At 40.1% G+C, this 17,213-nt stretch overlaps 1 protein-coding gene and 1 non-coding gene across 4 annotated transcripts in view; one reads left to right on the top strand and one right to left on the bottom strand.

Moving 5' to 3' along the window:
* SCN8A (sodium voltage-gated channel alpha subunit 8) overlaps positions 1-17,213 on the top strand; it is a 225,280-nt gene that overhangs the window by 102,446 nt on the left and 105,621 nt on the right. For 2 of the 3 annotated variants that reach the window (XM_053556311.1, XM_053556310.1), the window contains exons 1-3: positions 7,568-7,637; positions 8,691-8,819; positions 10,641-10,732. In XM_053556311.1, the coding sequence (XP_053412286.1) occupies positions 7,597-7,637; positions 8,691-8,819; positions 10,641-10,732 (262 nt within the window). In that variant the 5' untranslated portion in view covers positions 7,568-7,596. Of the gene's footprint in view, positions 1-5,209; positions 5,329-7,547; positions 7,638-8,690; positions 8,820-10,640; positions 10,733-17,213 lie in introns of those variants that run through there. The other variant, XM_053556312.1, reaches the window with a different exon arrangement.
* LOC128562842 (U6 spliceosomal RNA) lies at positions 16,940-17,046 on the bottom strand. The gene has a single exon (XR_008373542.1). It is a non-coding gene; the product is annotated as a U6 spliceosomal RNA (small nuclear RNA).

Raw genomic sequence — 17,213 nt, 5'->3', positions numbered from 1 at the left:
TACCATCTTGCTTTATTCAAAAGATTTATGAAAATCTATGTGTAAATTATCTGTAGATCTAATTATTTTAACAATAAAGTACACAACTTCCTGCTTAAAGTAGAGGGGATTCACCTTCCTTCAGGAGGTTTACTGTGGACTAGATACTTATTTCTCTTTGAATAAAAAAAGATCTCCTATTTTTATACTTGATGAAGACACGGGATGTAATATCAAGAAAGAGGTGGTGGTAAATGATTTTTATTCTTTGTGCAACATTCAGTACCCAAAATAATTATGATATTTCTACTTGATACATTAAATGTCCTTAATAGAGACTTTCTACTTACAAAATCATAGTTTTAAAATTCACTAAAGGTACTTAGTTTTCCTCAGGATCATCTGTCTCCCACTTGCCGGCTTAGCATTGATACTAATGCAGAATCCTAGATAGCTCTTAGTTTTTCTTCAACCAAGGTATAACAGTTTTTTTCTTAATGTCTTCCTTTTCCCCTTCTCTTTTCCCTCACTTCTGTCAACACGAGCATTTATTCATTAGCCAATTAATAGACATATTGAGCACCTGCTGTATGCCAGCCCTTGCCAGGTGCTGATTTGATGACAGGAAATACTTCCTTCCACCCCGTTAGTACTTCTAAAATCTGTATTTCCATCATGACCAAACTAAAAGACAAGAGAAATAGAGGGTGCAGAGTACATTACTTTTAAAAATCCTCTTGCCTGTTCCGTATGGCAGGTAAGTGAATTTGTAAAGGCCTCATCTGGTGCCTTTTAGGTCCTGAGACATGGGCCAGGGCTTCTTTCATTGTTGCTTAGCTGCTTTGTGCAGTATACCCCAGGGGTTCACATCTCTCATTTCCAGAGAATCCATCCCACACCAGCTTCTCTGCCATGTTGCCCATACACCACATCCCAGGCTGGCACGGTAGAAGCTGTGGAGAAGCCTGTCTCAGCACAATATGTAGCTCTTTGCTTCATGATCTTTGATAGGCGGTTCCTCTCCTGAGCTTTTGTAAAATGCACAGAGGATAATAATCCCTCTTTCACCCACACTTCATGGGAATCTTACGAGTTTGAATGAGGAGGTTATTTAAAAATGCTCATTTTCATGGAGAGAGTTGCTATAGAAACATGGAGGGGGGTGGTGCCTGTGGCTCAAAGGAGTAGGGCGCCGGCCCCATATGCCGGAGGTGGCGGGTTCAAACCCAGCCCCAGCCAGAAACTTAAAAAAAAGGAAAGAAAGAAAGAACAGGGTACAGGAACCTTAGAGAGAGGCTTTTGGGGAAATCCTGGGCTCTTCGTTTCTCTGGGAAGCCAAGATATGGAAAAGCTAAACCTTTGACCTGTTTTGGGCTTACCCCAGGTCTACTACTTCCTCTTGTTTTTAGGATTAGGTGTCCCCTGAGCATACCCCACCAGAAGCAATGTGCTTTCAGACAGGAAGAATATACTTGTAGCACTACGGATGATGCAGTGGGTGTTTCCAGAATGATATGGCTCAATACCAGCTTTGCTTTTCCACTGGGAAGAGAATAGCATGACTCTGGCAGATTAGGAATGAAAAGTTAGAAGAAAGGTACTTAAAAAAAAAATCTACCTGCAACTTTTTCTTGGAAACATTATATGCTGAGCATTGTATAGAAGCTGTGAGGAAGTGTAAGATTGGTTTCTTCTTTCAAAGAACTTAAAACCCAGTTGTAGAGGATGGAGGTTAGTTAGTTTAAAAAAAAAAAAAAGTATGATGTTGGCTTTGAGTTTTTCAGAGATGACCTTTGTCAGATTAAGGAAACTCTCTTCTATTTCTAGTTTGTTGTGTGTTTTTATTTATTATGAAAAGCTGTGGAACTTTGTTAGATACAGTTTTTCCCCTTTAGTTTTATTAATAGGTTGTATCACATTGGTTGACTTTTGTGTGCTAAGCCATCTTTGCATTTCTGGAGTAAATCCCACTGGTCATGGTGTATATAAGCCTTTCTATATACTGCTGGATTTGGTTTGCTGGTATTTCTGTTGAGGTTTTTATGTCTGTATTCATAAGGGATGTGAGTCTGGAGTTTTCTTTTCTTGTCATGTCTTCGTCTGGTTTTGTATCACAGTAATACCACCATTATAGAATGAGTAGAGAAATGTTCTCTTCTATTTTGTGGGAGAGTTTGTTTAATGTTCTTTAAACATTTGGTAGAATTCATCATTGAAGCCATCTGGTCCTGGGCTTTTCTTTGTGGGGGCTCATTTTTAATACAAGGTACAGGAGCATTTATAGAACAATCCCATTTGAAAGAGAGACTTAAAAAGTCTCTCTTATGTATGCCTGTTATTTGTAAAGTATTTCTGGGAGGATACACAAAAACCTAGCATGAAAGGTTATCATTGGATAATGAGGTGGAACTTAGTCTTATGTTCCTTTTATTTAACAAAGGAGCATGTATTACTCTAAATTAAAATTAAAAACTATAGCCAGGAGCAATGGCTTATGCCTATAATCTTAGCACTCTGAGAGGCCAAACTCTGGATTGCCTGAGCTCACAGGTTTGAAACCAGTCTGAGCCAAAGTGAGACCCCTATCTCTAAAAATAGCCAGGCGTTGTGGCGGGTGCCAGCTATTTGGGAGGCTGAGGCAAGAGAATTGCTTGACCTCAAGAGTTTGAGGTTGCTGTGAGCTATGACATCACGACACTCTACTGAGGGTGACAAAGTGAGACTCTGTCTCAAAAAAAAAAAAATTAAATTAAAAACTACTTAAAATGATGAGCATTTAGCCCTGTGCTCTCATTCATACAGTGAGGCCATAAGGCTGTGTGTTTGCCACTGGCCTGTCTCCCAAGGGACTCACAGCCTAGTAGGTCCCTGCATCCCTACCCAGCGTCACAGTCTGCTCCCCCACTTGCCTGTGCTATTCTTCATCAACACTGAATTATTTTTCTTTCTTTTTTTTTTTAGAGACAGAGTCTCACTTTATTGCCCTCAGTAGAGTGCTGTGATGTCACAGCTCACAGCAACCTCCAACTCATATGCTTAAGCGATTCTCTTGCCTCAGCCTCCCGAGTAGCTGGGACTACAGGCACCCGCCACAATACCTGGTTATTTTTTTGTTGCAGTTTGGCCGGGGCCAGGTTCGAACCCACCACCCTCAGTATATAGGGTCGGCACCCTACCCACTGAGCCACAGGCGCCGCCCAACACTGAATTACTTTTCAATTCTGTGAAAACAGCTGCAGTTACATGCTCTGCTTCTTTTGTACATGCTGTGTTGTTCCCTTTCCCTGCCATCCCTTCCCCCTTTATCTGAATAATTAAGTTCTCTTAATTCCTCTTTATCCTTTAAGATCCCTTCCAAATATTAGTTGCCTTCCTTTATGAACACCTCCCCAGCTCACTGTCCTTTTTTATCCGCCACGCAAGAGGAAAGAAAATCTCGCCCTCCTGCTGCCTCTCATACATTATACATATTTTTGTTCTTGAGCTTTGTGCTTACCTTGTGTCATAATCACCAGTTCACATATATGTCTTCCCCCAAAGTACAGTTGTATTTAATTTTGTGTCCTGGGGAGCTGAGCACAATGCTTGGCATAGGAGGAGAGTTGCTCAAAAATATTTAATTCACTCGAATCAGGAGATGGAGCTTTCTTGGTAGAATGAGCAGTGGGAACAAAGGCCAAAGTTATGAATTATTATAACCTGTTCTGGGGGGACGAACTAGATTGCCTAGATAGGAAGATACATGCTGGAAAATATGATTGGATGATTTTAGCAAGGATGATATTGGAGGCGCTTAAAAGCCAGATAGAATGAAGAACACGTCTCACTTCCTTTTGGCCTTTGTTTAAATCTCTTTTATCCTGACTACCTGCTTTAAAACTGCCACCTCTCCGTTTTAGCATTCACCCATTCCCTGACCCCAGTATTTTTTTGTTTTTAAGGACAGAGTCTTACTCTGTGGTTCAGGCTGGAGTGCAGTGGTGAAATCAAAGCTCACTGCAGCCTAAAAACTACTGGGCTGAAGCAATCCTCCCACCTCAGGCTCTCAAGTGGCTGGGACTACAGGCACCTGCCACCATAGCTAGCTAATTTTTCTATTTTTTTTTTTTATAGAGATGCGGTCTCAGTGTGTTGCTCAGGCTGATCTCAAACTCCTGGCTTCAAGTGATCAGCCTGCCTTGGCCTTCCTCCCAAAGCGCTGGGATTATGGGGAGTGAGCTGCTGTACCCCTGCCTGTTCCTGATTTTCCTTGGCCCGATCGTCTCCTTTAGCCATACATTGTACTTAATAACCTTCTGTGTATCACATGCTATGTAATTTACTTATTCGTTATGTTTTTATTTATTGTCTGCATTCCTCACTAGTATGTAAGCTTTCCAGCAATGAATATCTTATTCACTGATAATTCCCAAGCATCTAGAACATTGGCTCATAGTAGGTGCTCATTCAGTATTGCTGAGCACCTACTATGAGGTGTTGCATAAATGAATCCAAAATCAATAAACTGGCATAGATAGTAGGTATAACTCATATGGCTTGTTCTTGAAAGAAAGAAGTTTATCCTCTAAAATCACTTACATCAAGCTGGACGTGGTGGCTCATACCTGTAATCCCAGCACTTTGTAAGGCTGAAGCGGGTGGATTGCTGAGGTCAGGAGTTGGAGACCAGCCTGGGCAAGAATGAGACCTCATCTCTAAAAATAGCCAGGTATTGTGGTGGGCGCCTGTAGTCCCAGCTACTTGGGAGGCTGAGGCAAGAGACTCGCTTGAGCCCAGGAGCTTGAGGTTACTGCGAGCTATGACGCCATGGCACTCTACCAAGGGTGGCAAAGTGAGACTCTATCTCAAAAAAATAAATAAAATAAAATAAAATAGTTTATATCATGCCAGCTGTTTGTATTCCAATATAATCCGGGGCAAGGCAGGGGGAGAGATGTGGGGGGGAAGGGAGTTGTATTTGTGTTAAGATTTCTTCCCTTAAAAATCAAGTTGAGGGGCGGCGCCTATGGCTCAAAGGAGTAGGGCGCTGGCCTCATATGCTGGAGGTGGCGGGTTCAAACCAAGCCCCAGCCAAAAACTGCAAAAAAATAAAATAAAATAAATAAAAAATCAAGTTGAAAAATAAAAATTATAAGGACAGTTGAGTTTATTTATTTCTTGCCTAGAAAAATGTTTTATGTGGTTATTCATACCATGCTTTAATATGTTCTCTCTTTTTCTTTCTCCACAGACCTTTGTAGTATTAAACAGAGGGAAAACTCTCTTCAGATTTAGTGCCACGCCTGCCTTGTACATTTTAAGTCCTTTTAACCTGCTAAGAAGAATAGCTATTAAAATCTTGATACATTCATATCCTTTCTACGAACACGGAGTGAGTGTAGCAATTGTTATGATTGCATGTGTACATTTCTAGTATTTGACAACTAAATTGTATATTAAGTTTTTTACTAGTGTTGTAGTAGACTGTCCCACCAGTCAGAGTTTCAAGAGTGAACATCTGCCAAATCCCAAGCTCAGCTTTGGCAAATTCTTTTCTCTTAGGATGATATTGTGAGAGTCTGGAGTTGTGTTGTTATCACAATGGGGAAAAAATTAAGATGATAACCTTTTATTGAAGTCTGAACTTTTTAAAGTTCTCTGACTTTAGGGATTTCATTGGCAGACTGCTCAGCATGTTGGTACATTAAGCTCCAATAAGAGAATTTTGTGAAAGCTACTTCTTGAGTTACAAAGAGTTGAATGAATAGAGATCTGTCTTGAATTCTTTTTTACTTTTTGAGTAATGAACTTAGAAAGTATCTGAGAGAGTTCTCATCAGATGAAATAGTCTCCCTGATTAACAGAGGTTTGGTGTAGATGGTGGATAGATTTGAATCTTTTACTCTCCTTCAATAGAAAAATGCTAATTTATTCATGTATCCTGACTTTTATATCTTATTAATATAGGAGAGCATGTGACAATTGAAAAAATACATGATGATTCTATCAACATTGCATAGTGACTTCAAACTTGCCTGGTTAGTATTTAGTTTAATAGCACTTAGTCCCATGCTTCAGAGAGTTTTGTATCCTCCAAGAATGAAGAAACTAGCAATGGCACCTGGGTAAATCAGTTCAATAAGCTGTTACCACATTTTATTAACTCTAAAAAGTTAGCAACCTGGTTCTGAAATCTGTAGTTTACAAGCAACATAGTTCTGAAATCTGAAGGTTTATAAGAAAATAAATAATTGACAGTGGACTTCTTCCATTTCTGTTGGATCAGAAGATGGAATGTTTTTTTTTTTTCTCTTCTGATTCCAAAGAGCACGAAGAAAAATCCAACTGTAGTGATTTAAAAAAACTCCAGCTGGCTCGGCGCCTGTAGCTCAACCGGCTCATACACCGGAGCTGGTGGTTTCGAATCCAGCCCTGGCCCGCCAAATAACAATGGCAACTGCAACAAAAATAGCCAGACATTGTGGCGGGCACCTATAGTCCCAGCTACTTGGGAGGCTGAAGCAAGAGAATCACTTAAGCCCAAGAGTTTGAGGTTGCTGTGAGCTGTGACACCACGGCACTCTACCCAGGGTGACAGCTTGAGACTCTTGTCTCAAAAAAAATAAAATAAAATAAAAAATAAACCTCCAGCTATAAGAAATGCATTGCCTTTTTAAAACTCCACTAGTGGCATATAGATGCTGAATGCCATTAACAAGAGAGCATGAGTTAGTGACAAATGAGACATGGCTGCCGTGCTTGTTAATGCATCGGTTAGAATCTGAGTAACCTAGACTGACCTAAAACAGTTTGGTTTTTCTCAGTAGACAAGAACAGAAAGGGTTGAGAAAGATCCTGAATGAAACTGAAATGTTTGGTTTGCTATCCATAAATATTCCTGGGCCTGTTGAGAATGATCAGATGGATTTTCTCTACTATGTAATTCCTAGGAGAATGGTGGTGCAGGTATCTTTGAAATCCTTACCTAACATGCCACGACTGGTTTCTCACTTTGGACATATTCAATGCACATTGGCTGCATCAGCGGGTACCTTGCCCCCAGAGATAATTCACCCCTCTAGAAGGACTAATGAAAAAATTGAACCATTACGTGCAGATTTTCAGATAACTAGGTAGTTATGTGAGATAATTAACAACAAATGAGGACTAAATGATATAGATTTAATTGATTTTTCTTGCCTGACAACTTTGGTTAGTACATGCAAAAGTATTCCATATCTGAGGTGGAAAGTGGTATACATAACAGACGGACATGTTTTATCCCAAGGGAGAAAAGAACAGCTCTTTTGGAAGAAGGAGAATACTATCCTGCACCATCCATCCAGTATCTGGGCAGGTGTTGGATATGTGCACACAGTGACATTCTGTGTTGATGGTGATGAGCACAGATCTCATTATCACTTTGCCTTTGCCTTTTTCTCCTCTCTTGTGCTTTGATTCTTTTCAAATTATTGATTGTAGATCTCATGATACGTAATTGGTACGAATGTAGATCTCATGGTACGTAATGTTTTTCTGCGGAAAAAACAGGCCAGATTTTACATATCCCCCCCTTGACTCTTCTCTACAGTATTTAGCATGATCATTATGTGCACTATTTTGACCAACTGTGTATTCATGACTTTTAGTAACCCTCCTGACTGGTCGAAGAATGTGGAGTAAGTAGCTCATTTAATTATTTGCTTGCTTGTTTTAAAGGTTTTCATTGCTCAATCTTGCTTTGCCACAATTTATCCATCAAGGAAAAAAATTAGTTATTACCACTCTTTATTTCATAGAGAGGGCTAAAAATACATGTGAAATTTAAGAACTATCCCAGAAGTCAACTCTAGAAGCCAAAAGTATGCCCTGACATTATGATGCCCCCGCCCCCTGTGCTGCCTGGCACCTGTGCCTTGTAGCCCCTGTGTCTTGTATCTTCAGTTCCTAATAACATTATCTTCTCCGACTTTCGGTTTCCTTTTCTTTTTGACTTCTCTAAAGTTAAAAATTGCTCTGGAGCCCTCCTACCTGCTTCAAAATGATCATGTACTAGCCTGACGTGGTGCTGAACACCTGTAGCCCCAGCTCCTCAGGAGGCAGAAGCAAAAAGTTTGCATGAGGCCAAGAATTTGAGACCAGCCTGAGCAACATAGTGAGACCCCATTTCCAAAAAATAAAATTTATTTATTTATTTATTTTGAGACAGAGTCTCGCTTTGTTGTAGAATGCTGTGGCATCATAGCTTACAATAACCTCAAACTCTTCGGCTCAAGTGATACTCTTGCCTCAGCTTCCCGAATAATTGGGACTTTAGGCACCTGCCACAGTGGCTGCCTATTTTTTTTTTTTTTTTAAGAGGCAGGGTCTCACTCTTGCTCAGGCTGGTCTGAAACTTGTGAGCTCAAGCAGTCTGCCTGCTTTGGCCTCCCAGAGTGCTGGGATTACAGGCGTGAGCCACCACACCCACCTAAAAAAAATAAGTTATTATGTACTAGGTGGCAGTACAGAGTTATTCCCTTGGAATATCATTCAGGATCCAAAACAACATTCCAAAGCTTTTGCATTTCTGTAAGTTTCATTCACAGCCTTTTAATTCCCTTTTCTGCTGCATTGGCTGTGCCCTTTCTGTTTTGTCTTTGTTAGTTGAAGCCACTCTTCAAGTTTTATCTTAAGAGGTTCATTTTTAATTTCTATCAGAAATTACCTCAAGTTATCTATTTCTTTGACAGGTACACGTTCACAGGGATTTATACATTTGAATCACTAGTGAAAATCATTGCAAGAGGCTTCTGCATAGATGGCTTTACCTTTTTACGGGATCCATGGAACTGGTTAGATTTCAGTGTCATCATGATGGCGTAAGTTCTCTGCTTACTTTATTGCCATTCTGGGTGTGATTATGTGTATGGGTTTGTACTCCTGGGTGTGTTTGTATGACAGTGTTTGTAAGTGTGAGTTTGCGGATACAGCTGTATGAGGAATTAATGGATAATCATGTAAAGCCCTTTGGGTTTATGCCTATGATTCTTGCTTGTGAGGGCCTCATGTGGTCAGGCAGTGATAGCATATGCCGTGTGTGTGGGAGAAGGTAAGCAGAGGCTTTACAGCTGGGAGAGAAAGTAGGGAGCAGTTTCCCACTAACGCTCTTCATATTTCATTCCCCCTTATAACATTGACCACGGTTTGCCTACCCGTCGCTGGAGGGCCTCTGTGAAGACTTGGAATTTTTTAGGTGCAAATCTTCAGCTGAAAATGAGTTTTCTAGGTTTGTTTTATCATGTGTAATTTAATGAGGCTGGTCAAGGTGTTGCAGATTTCAGAGCACATTTAAGAGTCAAAACATGAGCCAAGGTATCCAAACTGGCACTTACTGAAGAGTTACTAACCAGAAATTTGAACTATTGCTAGAGATCAATGTAATTCCCCACAGGTGGGCTAGCTGTTCTCGTAATTTGTGTTGTTTTAGCAATGAAAATATATCTTTGGGAGACTTAGCTGATGATAAAAGAATTATAGCAGACTTTATTATTTCTATTTCCAATTTGGGAAAGCACCTTGTCATTTTTTGGGTATAATGAGGATGGTGAATAGGTTGTGTGTATGTATGTTTGCATGAAGATGTGTAAGAGAGAACTCATTTAAATACATACAGGTCTGAGCATCAGATAGAAAGATGTATTTCACCTGTAAAATGTGAGTGAATGGTATGTATGTATTGAATATTTGAAACTGGAACTTTGATTTTCTGTTGTATAAAGGCAGTTTCTTATTTTCTAGCATTATGAATGCATATTAGTGTCCCTTTAAAATTTAAGTGTCCTTACCAGGCACAGACCTGATAATAAATTGACCACTTAACACAATATTTGTGCTCCAATCTCATGATCTGGATTTTCCTGAGTCCTGCTTTCATATGTTTCAGGCCAAAACATCACATTTACACTGATTGCAATAATCTGATTGCAATGATCTTTGGATAAATCATATATACAGATAATCATTTTTGCTATTGTCTACTAGGGAGTTATTTCAATATTGTGTTGTTTTTTGGGAGCTCCTGCTGCCAAAATTTGTCTTCCTTTCCTAAGAAATTATCCACAAAACTTGGGGACATAAGCCTTTGATGCCTCCTGGCCTTCCTTTTTACTACAACAGTAGATGGGCTGCCAGTAAAGCCATTCTGATTGGGATCAGCACATCACTATGCTGATAGAGTAAATCCCCAGAACCTCCTGGTTGTATCAGTTCTTTTGGATATACTTTGAATTCTCCTTGCCCAAGTTAAAAGTGTTTATTAAATGTTTTTGAAACTTCTTTTTCAAAGAAAAAAAATGAAATTAATAGCTTGTATATACGACCCTTTCTTCCCCCCCATCCTCACACCCTCGCCCAGTGGTACCATTACAAGTTAACTTTGGTTTGATTCTGCAGGTATATAACAGAGTTTGTAAACCTAGGCAATGTTTCAGCTCTACGCACTTTCAGGGTACTGAGGGCTTTGAAAACTATTTCGGTAATCCCAGGTAAGATGGCCCGGGGTTGGTGTTAGGTGTTGGGTTAGGGCCCTGACGTGACGTATTGTACTTTTTGTTTTGTTGTGGTTTTGTTTTTTTCCTTTGGTGTTTGTGTTTGTGCCTGTGTTTGTCATTTGTGTCTGTGTGTGACCTCCCTTACTACAGATATGTGACAGAGTTTGTGGACCTGGGCAATGTCTCAGCGCTGAGAACATTCAGGGTTCTCCGAGCTTTGAAAACTATCTCTGTAATTCCAGGTGAGAAAATTTGTACATAAGAATGACTTTGCCGCATCTTCTCTTTTCCCTTCATTCATTTTTGTCCACCACATTCAAAACCACTGTCAGTACAGTTGATATGGCCTTGCATTCTGCATGCATTTCCAGGAGACGTTCTGGAAACCAGATTTGCCTTTGGTCCTTAGCCAGTTTTCTCTGACAGTGCTTGCCAGGCATGCAGCCCCTGTTCCATCCATGCTACTGAAAAAGCATGTGCTTATGAATCAGTTGGATCTTAACGATATCTGAAAAAATCGTCACACAGCTAGCTGTCTCTTTGTACATAAATCATTTGCTTCCTGATCTCATGGAATTACAGTAATTTCAACATTTGCCCTCATTCCATTGCTTGTGATTTCTAGGCTTCCTATTGCATGGTTTGTTAGAGTGACATTATTCAAAGAATTATACTTTTACTGTATTAATGGAATTATTTAATCACAGAAGAGACCTACCCAGTTAACTAATCCAATATTATAGACAAATTTAAGTTAGTGAACTGAACTTTAATAATCACTATCGTGTTCTACTGCTGTCTGTTTCACTAGAGTAAGAACCAGTAGACATCTACTATACATACATTCAGGGATCATTCTCAAATATAAATCCAAGTGAAAACTTATGCAGGTGCTGTTAAAAAAAAAAAAAAAGGTAAGATAAGCTACAACTAAAGGTATGAGCAAATAAAAGGTATGAGAAACTTGAGGGGGAAAAAGGAATCGGTGGGTTGAGTGTACTTGATTGACAATCTCTTTAAAATTTTTGCCTTTTTCTTTTTGGTCCTGGTTGAGCTAGCCCTGTGGTTCTTAACCTTTTGAAGGTTTTGGATCTCTTTGAGAATCAGATGAGAGTTCACAGATTCCCCCTGAAGCCCATCCATGGACCTCAGGTTAAGATTCCTTAATTTAATTTAAATCATTGCAACTGGGTAATAACTCTCTTTCTAAAGACCAGTCTTGAAATCTGGAAGGGAAGATATCTTAGTCTTGTGAGCCTGAGATATCCTAGCAGTAACTTGGCAGAGGTCAAGATCGTGTTGCTTACGGGTTTTACCAGGTTTTTCACAGCAGTTTCGTAGAAATACAGACACACAGAACACAGCCATCTTATTCTCGGTATCACATGGTAGTTCCCCTTATGGCTGACTCAGAAATACTTCTCTTTTCCCCTTTTCAACATTATCTAAATATCAGAGAGAGGGAAGAACAAAGGTAGAATCCTGGAGAAGGCAGATTTGGAATGTAGTTTAACTGAGAACCTCAAGGATGGCAAACCACTGTTTATCCATTTACAAATTTGAGCCATGGAGTGGTCTGATAAATCAGTGCCCTATTAAAGGTGAATTCCTTCATGGCATTTTCTTAGCTTACTGTATGTAGGCATTTGTATTCTGCATTTAGTAAGTTTCGTCTGTACCCATTCTAGGATGTACCGTGATGAGAATATTTCAGATTGTATATGAAACCAGCACGTTGTACCCTTTGATTGCACTAATGTACACAGCTATGATTTAACAATAAAAATAAATAAATTATTAAAAAAAAAAAAAAGGAATCCCCTACCAACACATTGAACATGTCATCCCTGCCACAGCAGGGATGAAACTTGAAGACATTATGCAAAATGAAAGAAGAAGCTGGAAGCAAGTGACCACATAGGATCTCATTCTTATGAGATGTTCAGAATAGGGAACATATAGTGTTCTATATATAATCTATAGTGACAGAGGTAGATTAGTGATCGCTTAGGGCTGGGGAAGGAGGGGCAGAAGGACCGACAGCTAAAGGGTACGGGGTTCCTTTCTGAAGTCACGACAACATTATAAAACTGACTTCAGTGATGGATGAACAACCCTGTGATACACTAAAACCATTGAACTACACACCTTCATTGGGTAAATTGTATGGAATGTGAACTATATTTCGATAAAACTATTAGCAAAGAAGAAAAAAAAGTGAATTCCTTTATTTTTAGCAGTGGTAACTGACTCCTTATCACCGCCAAAGGCTGGGTATCAGTTGGGATGTGTCCTTGGAAAAAAAATAAAACTGCAACCAAGACTTATCAAGGTTTAGTTTCTGGCTAGTTTAAATGCGTTTAACAGCAAGCCCAGCTTATTTTCCAGGCATCCTCACACTGCTCATTGATGGGCCTGTTTTGTTTTTTAAAGCATCTAAGTGCCAGATCTTTACTTTCATTTTCCCTTTGGTCTGTGTCCTCCTCTGGCCCCTTTTAAATATGATCCCATGTTTTCTGCTCACTTCCCCCAACTTACTCTGCAAGGCATCTGTCTCTTTATGTTCTTGTGATCTCAAAACTTCTCTTCCAGAATTAAATTGGAAAGCTGTATTCTGTTCACTAACTGGGGCAGCAGATGCTGTCTCTAGTCTAGCTCATAGCTTCTGTCTTTATTAACTTTTGACCACTGTGCAGTTCTGCGAGGATAACTGTCAGTTGATGTCACATTATTTATCCTTAATACACATATAGATACTACATATATATAGTGTCCAGCAGTGCCTGGCCCATAGCAGTGCTCCAAAAATGATTGTAGTAGGTAATAGTAGTTATTATAAAGAAGAAATTTAAGCCCAAAGAAAGGGTTTGTATCAAGATTTAGACATAAGCCTCACAGTTTGAAATAGATTCCAAGATTCCTATTTCTAGACACATCCCCAATCAAGCTGGCTTTGGGAGGCTAACTGGGATGGGAAATAACCTTCAGGGTAGTAAAGCCAATAACAGATCACTGTCAGTAAGTGTTCTCTTTGGTTCTTGAATTAAAGTGTGACTTTCAATCTCAGTCCTTTTGCTGCTCCCCATTCTACCGTTTAGAATTATTAAGAAAAATGCAGTAAATGACATCTTCCTCAGGGAGAGTCTTCTCTCAGCCCATGTGAAATTCTGAACTTTCTATTATGCTTTCTCCCCCAGAGGGCTGTCACTCTTTTCCTGCCTACCTACTACCCAGGTGTTCTTCAGAGGCAGGAGCACAGTGGATCTGGGCTCTTCTCTTGCTTGGAAATCTATGTCATTTTGACTCCTGTGGTAGAACTGGACCATAGTTCCCCCTTAGGAAAACATTGTTTTGTATATCAAGTTTTTTCATGGATCAGGTCCGTGGAATAGTTGCTGCCTTTTCCTTATCCTATTCCCAGTTTGATCGTAGGTTTTTGCCAAAACTGCCAAAAACAGAATGGAATTGAGAGCAACCACAGGGCTGACACTAGTCTGCAAGATCTCACAAAACTCAAGTCCCCACTCCCCCGATGACCCTTCTTCCTTTGGTGGAGCACTCATTCCCACTTCACCTGGGGTGATGCTGTCCTCCCTCTTCACATCTTAGGTAGATTCTCTGACTGTCTCAAGGCCTCTAGGACTCTGGAATATTGGAAAGTAGGGTGTATCAGTTAGCTCCAACCTTTTGTATAAGAAATGCTTTGCTTTAGAATCTTCTTATAGCTTAGAAAAGACCAAATCCACATTCTAACCCTTTCTGTTCGTTAACTTGAAACTTTGATACGTATAGTTCATGGTTTGCCTTTTAGTCCAGAGGCATCAACTTGAAGAACAGTGAATGCAAACTCTGCATAAAGAGGATCAGTTACACTGGAGACCATTTCTGAATTTTCTTTGGTCTGGAATTTTCCGGGTTCAACTTGGCATTGAAATATTCTGTCTAAAAGTTTATATGTCTTGAAATTTTGTTTTTACTTTGTATTTATCTGGGTCCTGGGTACAAATGACTCTGACAGAAGCTTTATATTCTACATGCTCTGATTATACACTACAGGGCTGACATGCCCAAAGAGAGGGTAGGAATCTCAAGGGAGTTTTCTTGGGCTTAGAGAGCAGCACTTCCTGGTGTAAGCAGGACTGATTAGGAGAAGCTGACTTGTCCGTTGCTTTTCATTGTCATTAAAATGGCTTCCCCAAAGCAGTACTTTTCTACTCATTACTTAAAATCATTCCATGTTGGCTTGGCGCCTGTAGCTCAGTGAGTAGGGCGCTGGCCACATACACCGAGGCTGTCAAGTTAAGTCCGGCCCAGGCCTCCTAAAACAACAATGACAACTGCAACCAAAAAATAGCCAGCGTTGTAGCGGGCGCCTGTAGTCCCAGCTACTTGGGAGGCTGAGGCAAGAGAATCGCTTACACCCAGGAGTTTGAGGTTGCTGTGAGCTGTGACGCCACGTGCTCTACCCAGGGCGACATAGTGAAACTCTGTCTCAAAAAAAAAATCATTCCATGTTCATTCTTTAAAGTTGTATTTTCTTTATTGTTTTCTCTTGGATATTTTATTTCTTTGGTTTTGTTTCTGTTCCATTCACTCCTAACCCAGTGGGATCAGATAGGAAGCAGGGAAAATGATGAACCCTTCTACTTCCCATTCCAGTGTTTGAAAACAAAACATTTTCTTTAAATGTATACATTGTGAACGTAGCAATTTTTGCTGCATCATGAAGGGAAATATAAACTGTGTTAAGACTGCATTCACACTCACTGTTTCTTTAAAATTTTAATCCTACTGCTTTTTTTTTTTGCAGTTTTTGGCTGGGGCTGGGTTTGAACCCGCCACCTCTGGCATATGGGGCCGGCGCCCTACCCCTTTGAGCCAGAGGCACCGCCCCAATGCTACTGCTTTTGTATCTATCTTTTTTCCACATTGCTTCTTGAAAAAGATAACTAACGTTTAGCCCTGTTCCTAAGTAGAAAAATACAGGATCTCACAGACCCACCTTTGAGAGCTAGTTTAGTTTAGGGCACACTTTGTGGTGTGAATCTGGCCCCAAGTAAATAATATGTGGCCTCCAAATCTCTCCCAAATTACTCTTGACCTGAAGAACCTTGAACAGCTATCAATGTGAAGATTACATTTGCAGAAAAGTTGATGAGACACTACTTTACACCCAGGACTTACCTGAACCCAAATCTAACTCTGGGAACTAGGGACTTGTTCTTTCCCCTGGTTGACAACTGCTGGTTACTGCTACAGAGGCCCATACCAATATTAATTTTGTAGAGGAATTACCTCATGTTGCCTAACATTGCTTAAATTTCTCAACCTGAGCTACGTACTAGGGAATATCAATTAACTTTATTTATAAGCTGGCCATCACCGTGGTAGAAAATTTTGGTCTCTATATTCATGACTTATTTCTCTGGATATACCACAAAGCCAGGCTTTGGTCCTTTGCACAAGGGATTGCCAGGTATTATGAAAGGTGACACGGAGGCTCAGAGGTGCCTTTGAACATAGAGTGGAGTAGAATTCTATAGCAGTGGCTTCACCTGTCTCTCAATTCCTTAAATATCAATTTCCTCTCTGGTAGCTGACCTTTCTGTACATTGGATTCAGCTGTCTTTTGTTGGTCTGTAGTAACTATGTTAACTGCTCTGCTCAGACACATACCAGTGCTAGCTAGTTAATGTTAGTCTTTCCCAAGAGTTCTCACTGTCCAGTTAGCCCCCACGTGGCTTCTGCTGCACTCTCTGTTGTGTAGGAGTCATTGGAAGGCGCATTCTGCTCTGTTTGGGATAATCGGTTTTCAGTCAGTGTCTTGCTTGTTCTGGCATGTGATGCTGTGATCTGGTAGAATAAGCAAGGCAGCCTCTCTGCACAGCCGGAGCAGCGGCATTCTTCTTTCTCACTTGCATCAAGTCAGGAATTCTACCAGAAACTTCTTGCCTGTATTGACCTGTGTTGATGGTACCAGAGAGCATTTTTGCTTAGCTGTGCTTACTAGTATGTTGGGCAGCCACTACTGGCAAGACTGTAGAACTTGAGCCTAGGAAATGCATTGGTGACATCATCTCCATAAACTGGCACCGGTGTCTGTAGACACGGTTATTTGCAATTATCAACCCTAATAGAAGAAGAGTCTTGGCTGAGACTAGTGTATGCTCCAGTGACTGTTTACATTTAATATTGCTATGCAGTTGTGTGCCTTCCTTCACCTACAGACATTAAGCTGCATCACCTTTCTTTTTCCTGTGCCTTCTAACTTTCCTTTAGTGATCTGGATGAGAATCTTGGAGAGTAACATATTAGATGCCTATAGTTAATGTTGTTTAGTAACTATTCTTGCTTAATTAAGATTTGTTTCTCTGAGCACCTCTGAGGTATAAGCAGCTGAACACCATTTCCAACTAAGTTTTTACTTTAAACTTCTTCTTTTTTTTTTATTAAATATGGAACGCTTCATGAATTTGCGTATCATCCTTGCGCAGGGGCCATGCTAATCTTCTCTGTATCGTTCCAATTTTAGTATATGTGCTGCCGAAGCGAGCACTACTTTAAACTTCTTGAAAGATAAAAACTCTCACCAACAAGATGTTTTGAGCCTTAGACTTCGAAGTAAAACACTTGAAGAAATGTATTTGTTTGTTTTAGCCTTCTGGGCTCATGTTTGCAGAGGTCTTCAGCAGCACCATCTGATTTATGGAGAAGAGAAGGGAT

The sequence above is a fragment of the Nycticebus coucang genome, chromosome 12 (genome assembly GCF_027406575.1).
Source record: "Nycticebus coucang isolate mNycCou1 chromosome 12, mNycCou1.pri, whole genome shotgun sequence".
Taxonomy (NCBI): Eukaryota; Metazoa; Chordata; class Mammalia; order Primates; family Lorisidae; genus Nycticebus; species Nycticebus coucang.
Note: the sequence above shows the minus strand (reverse complement) of the source record. Positions and strands in the feature narration are given on the sequence as shown.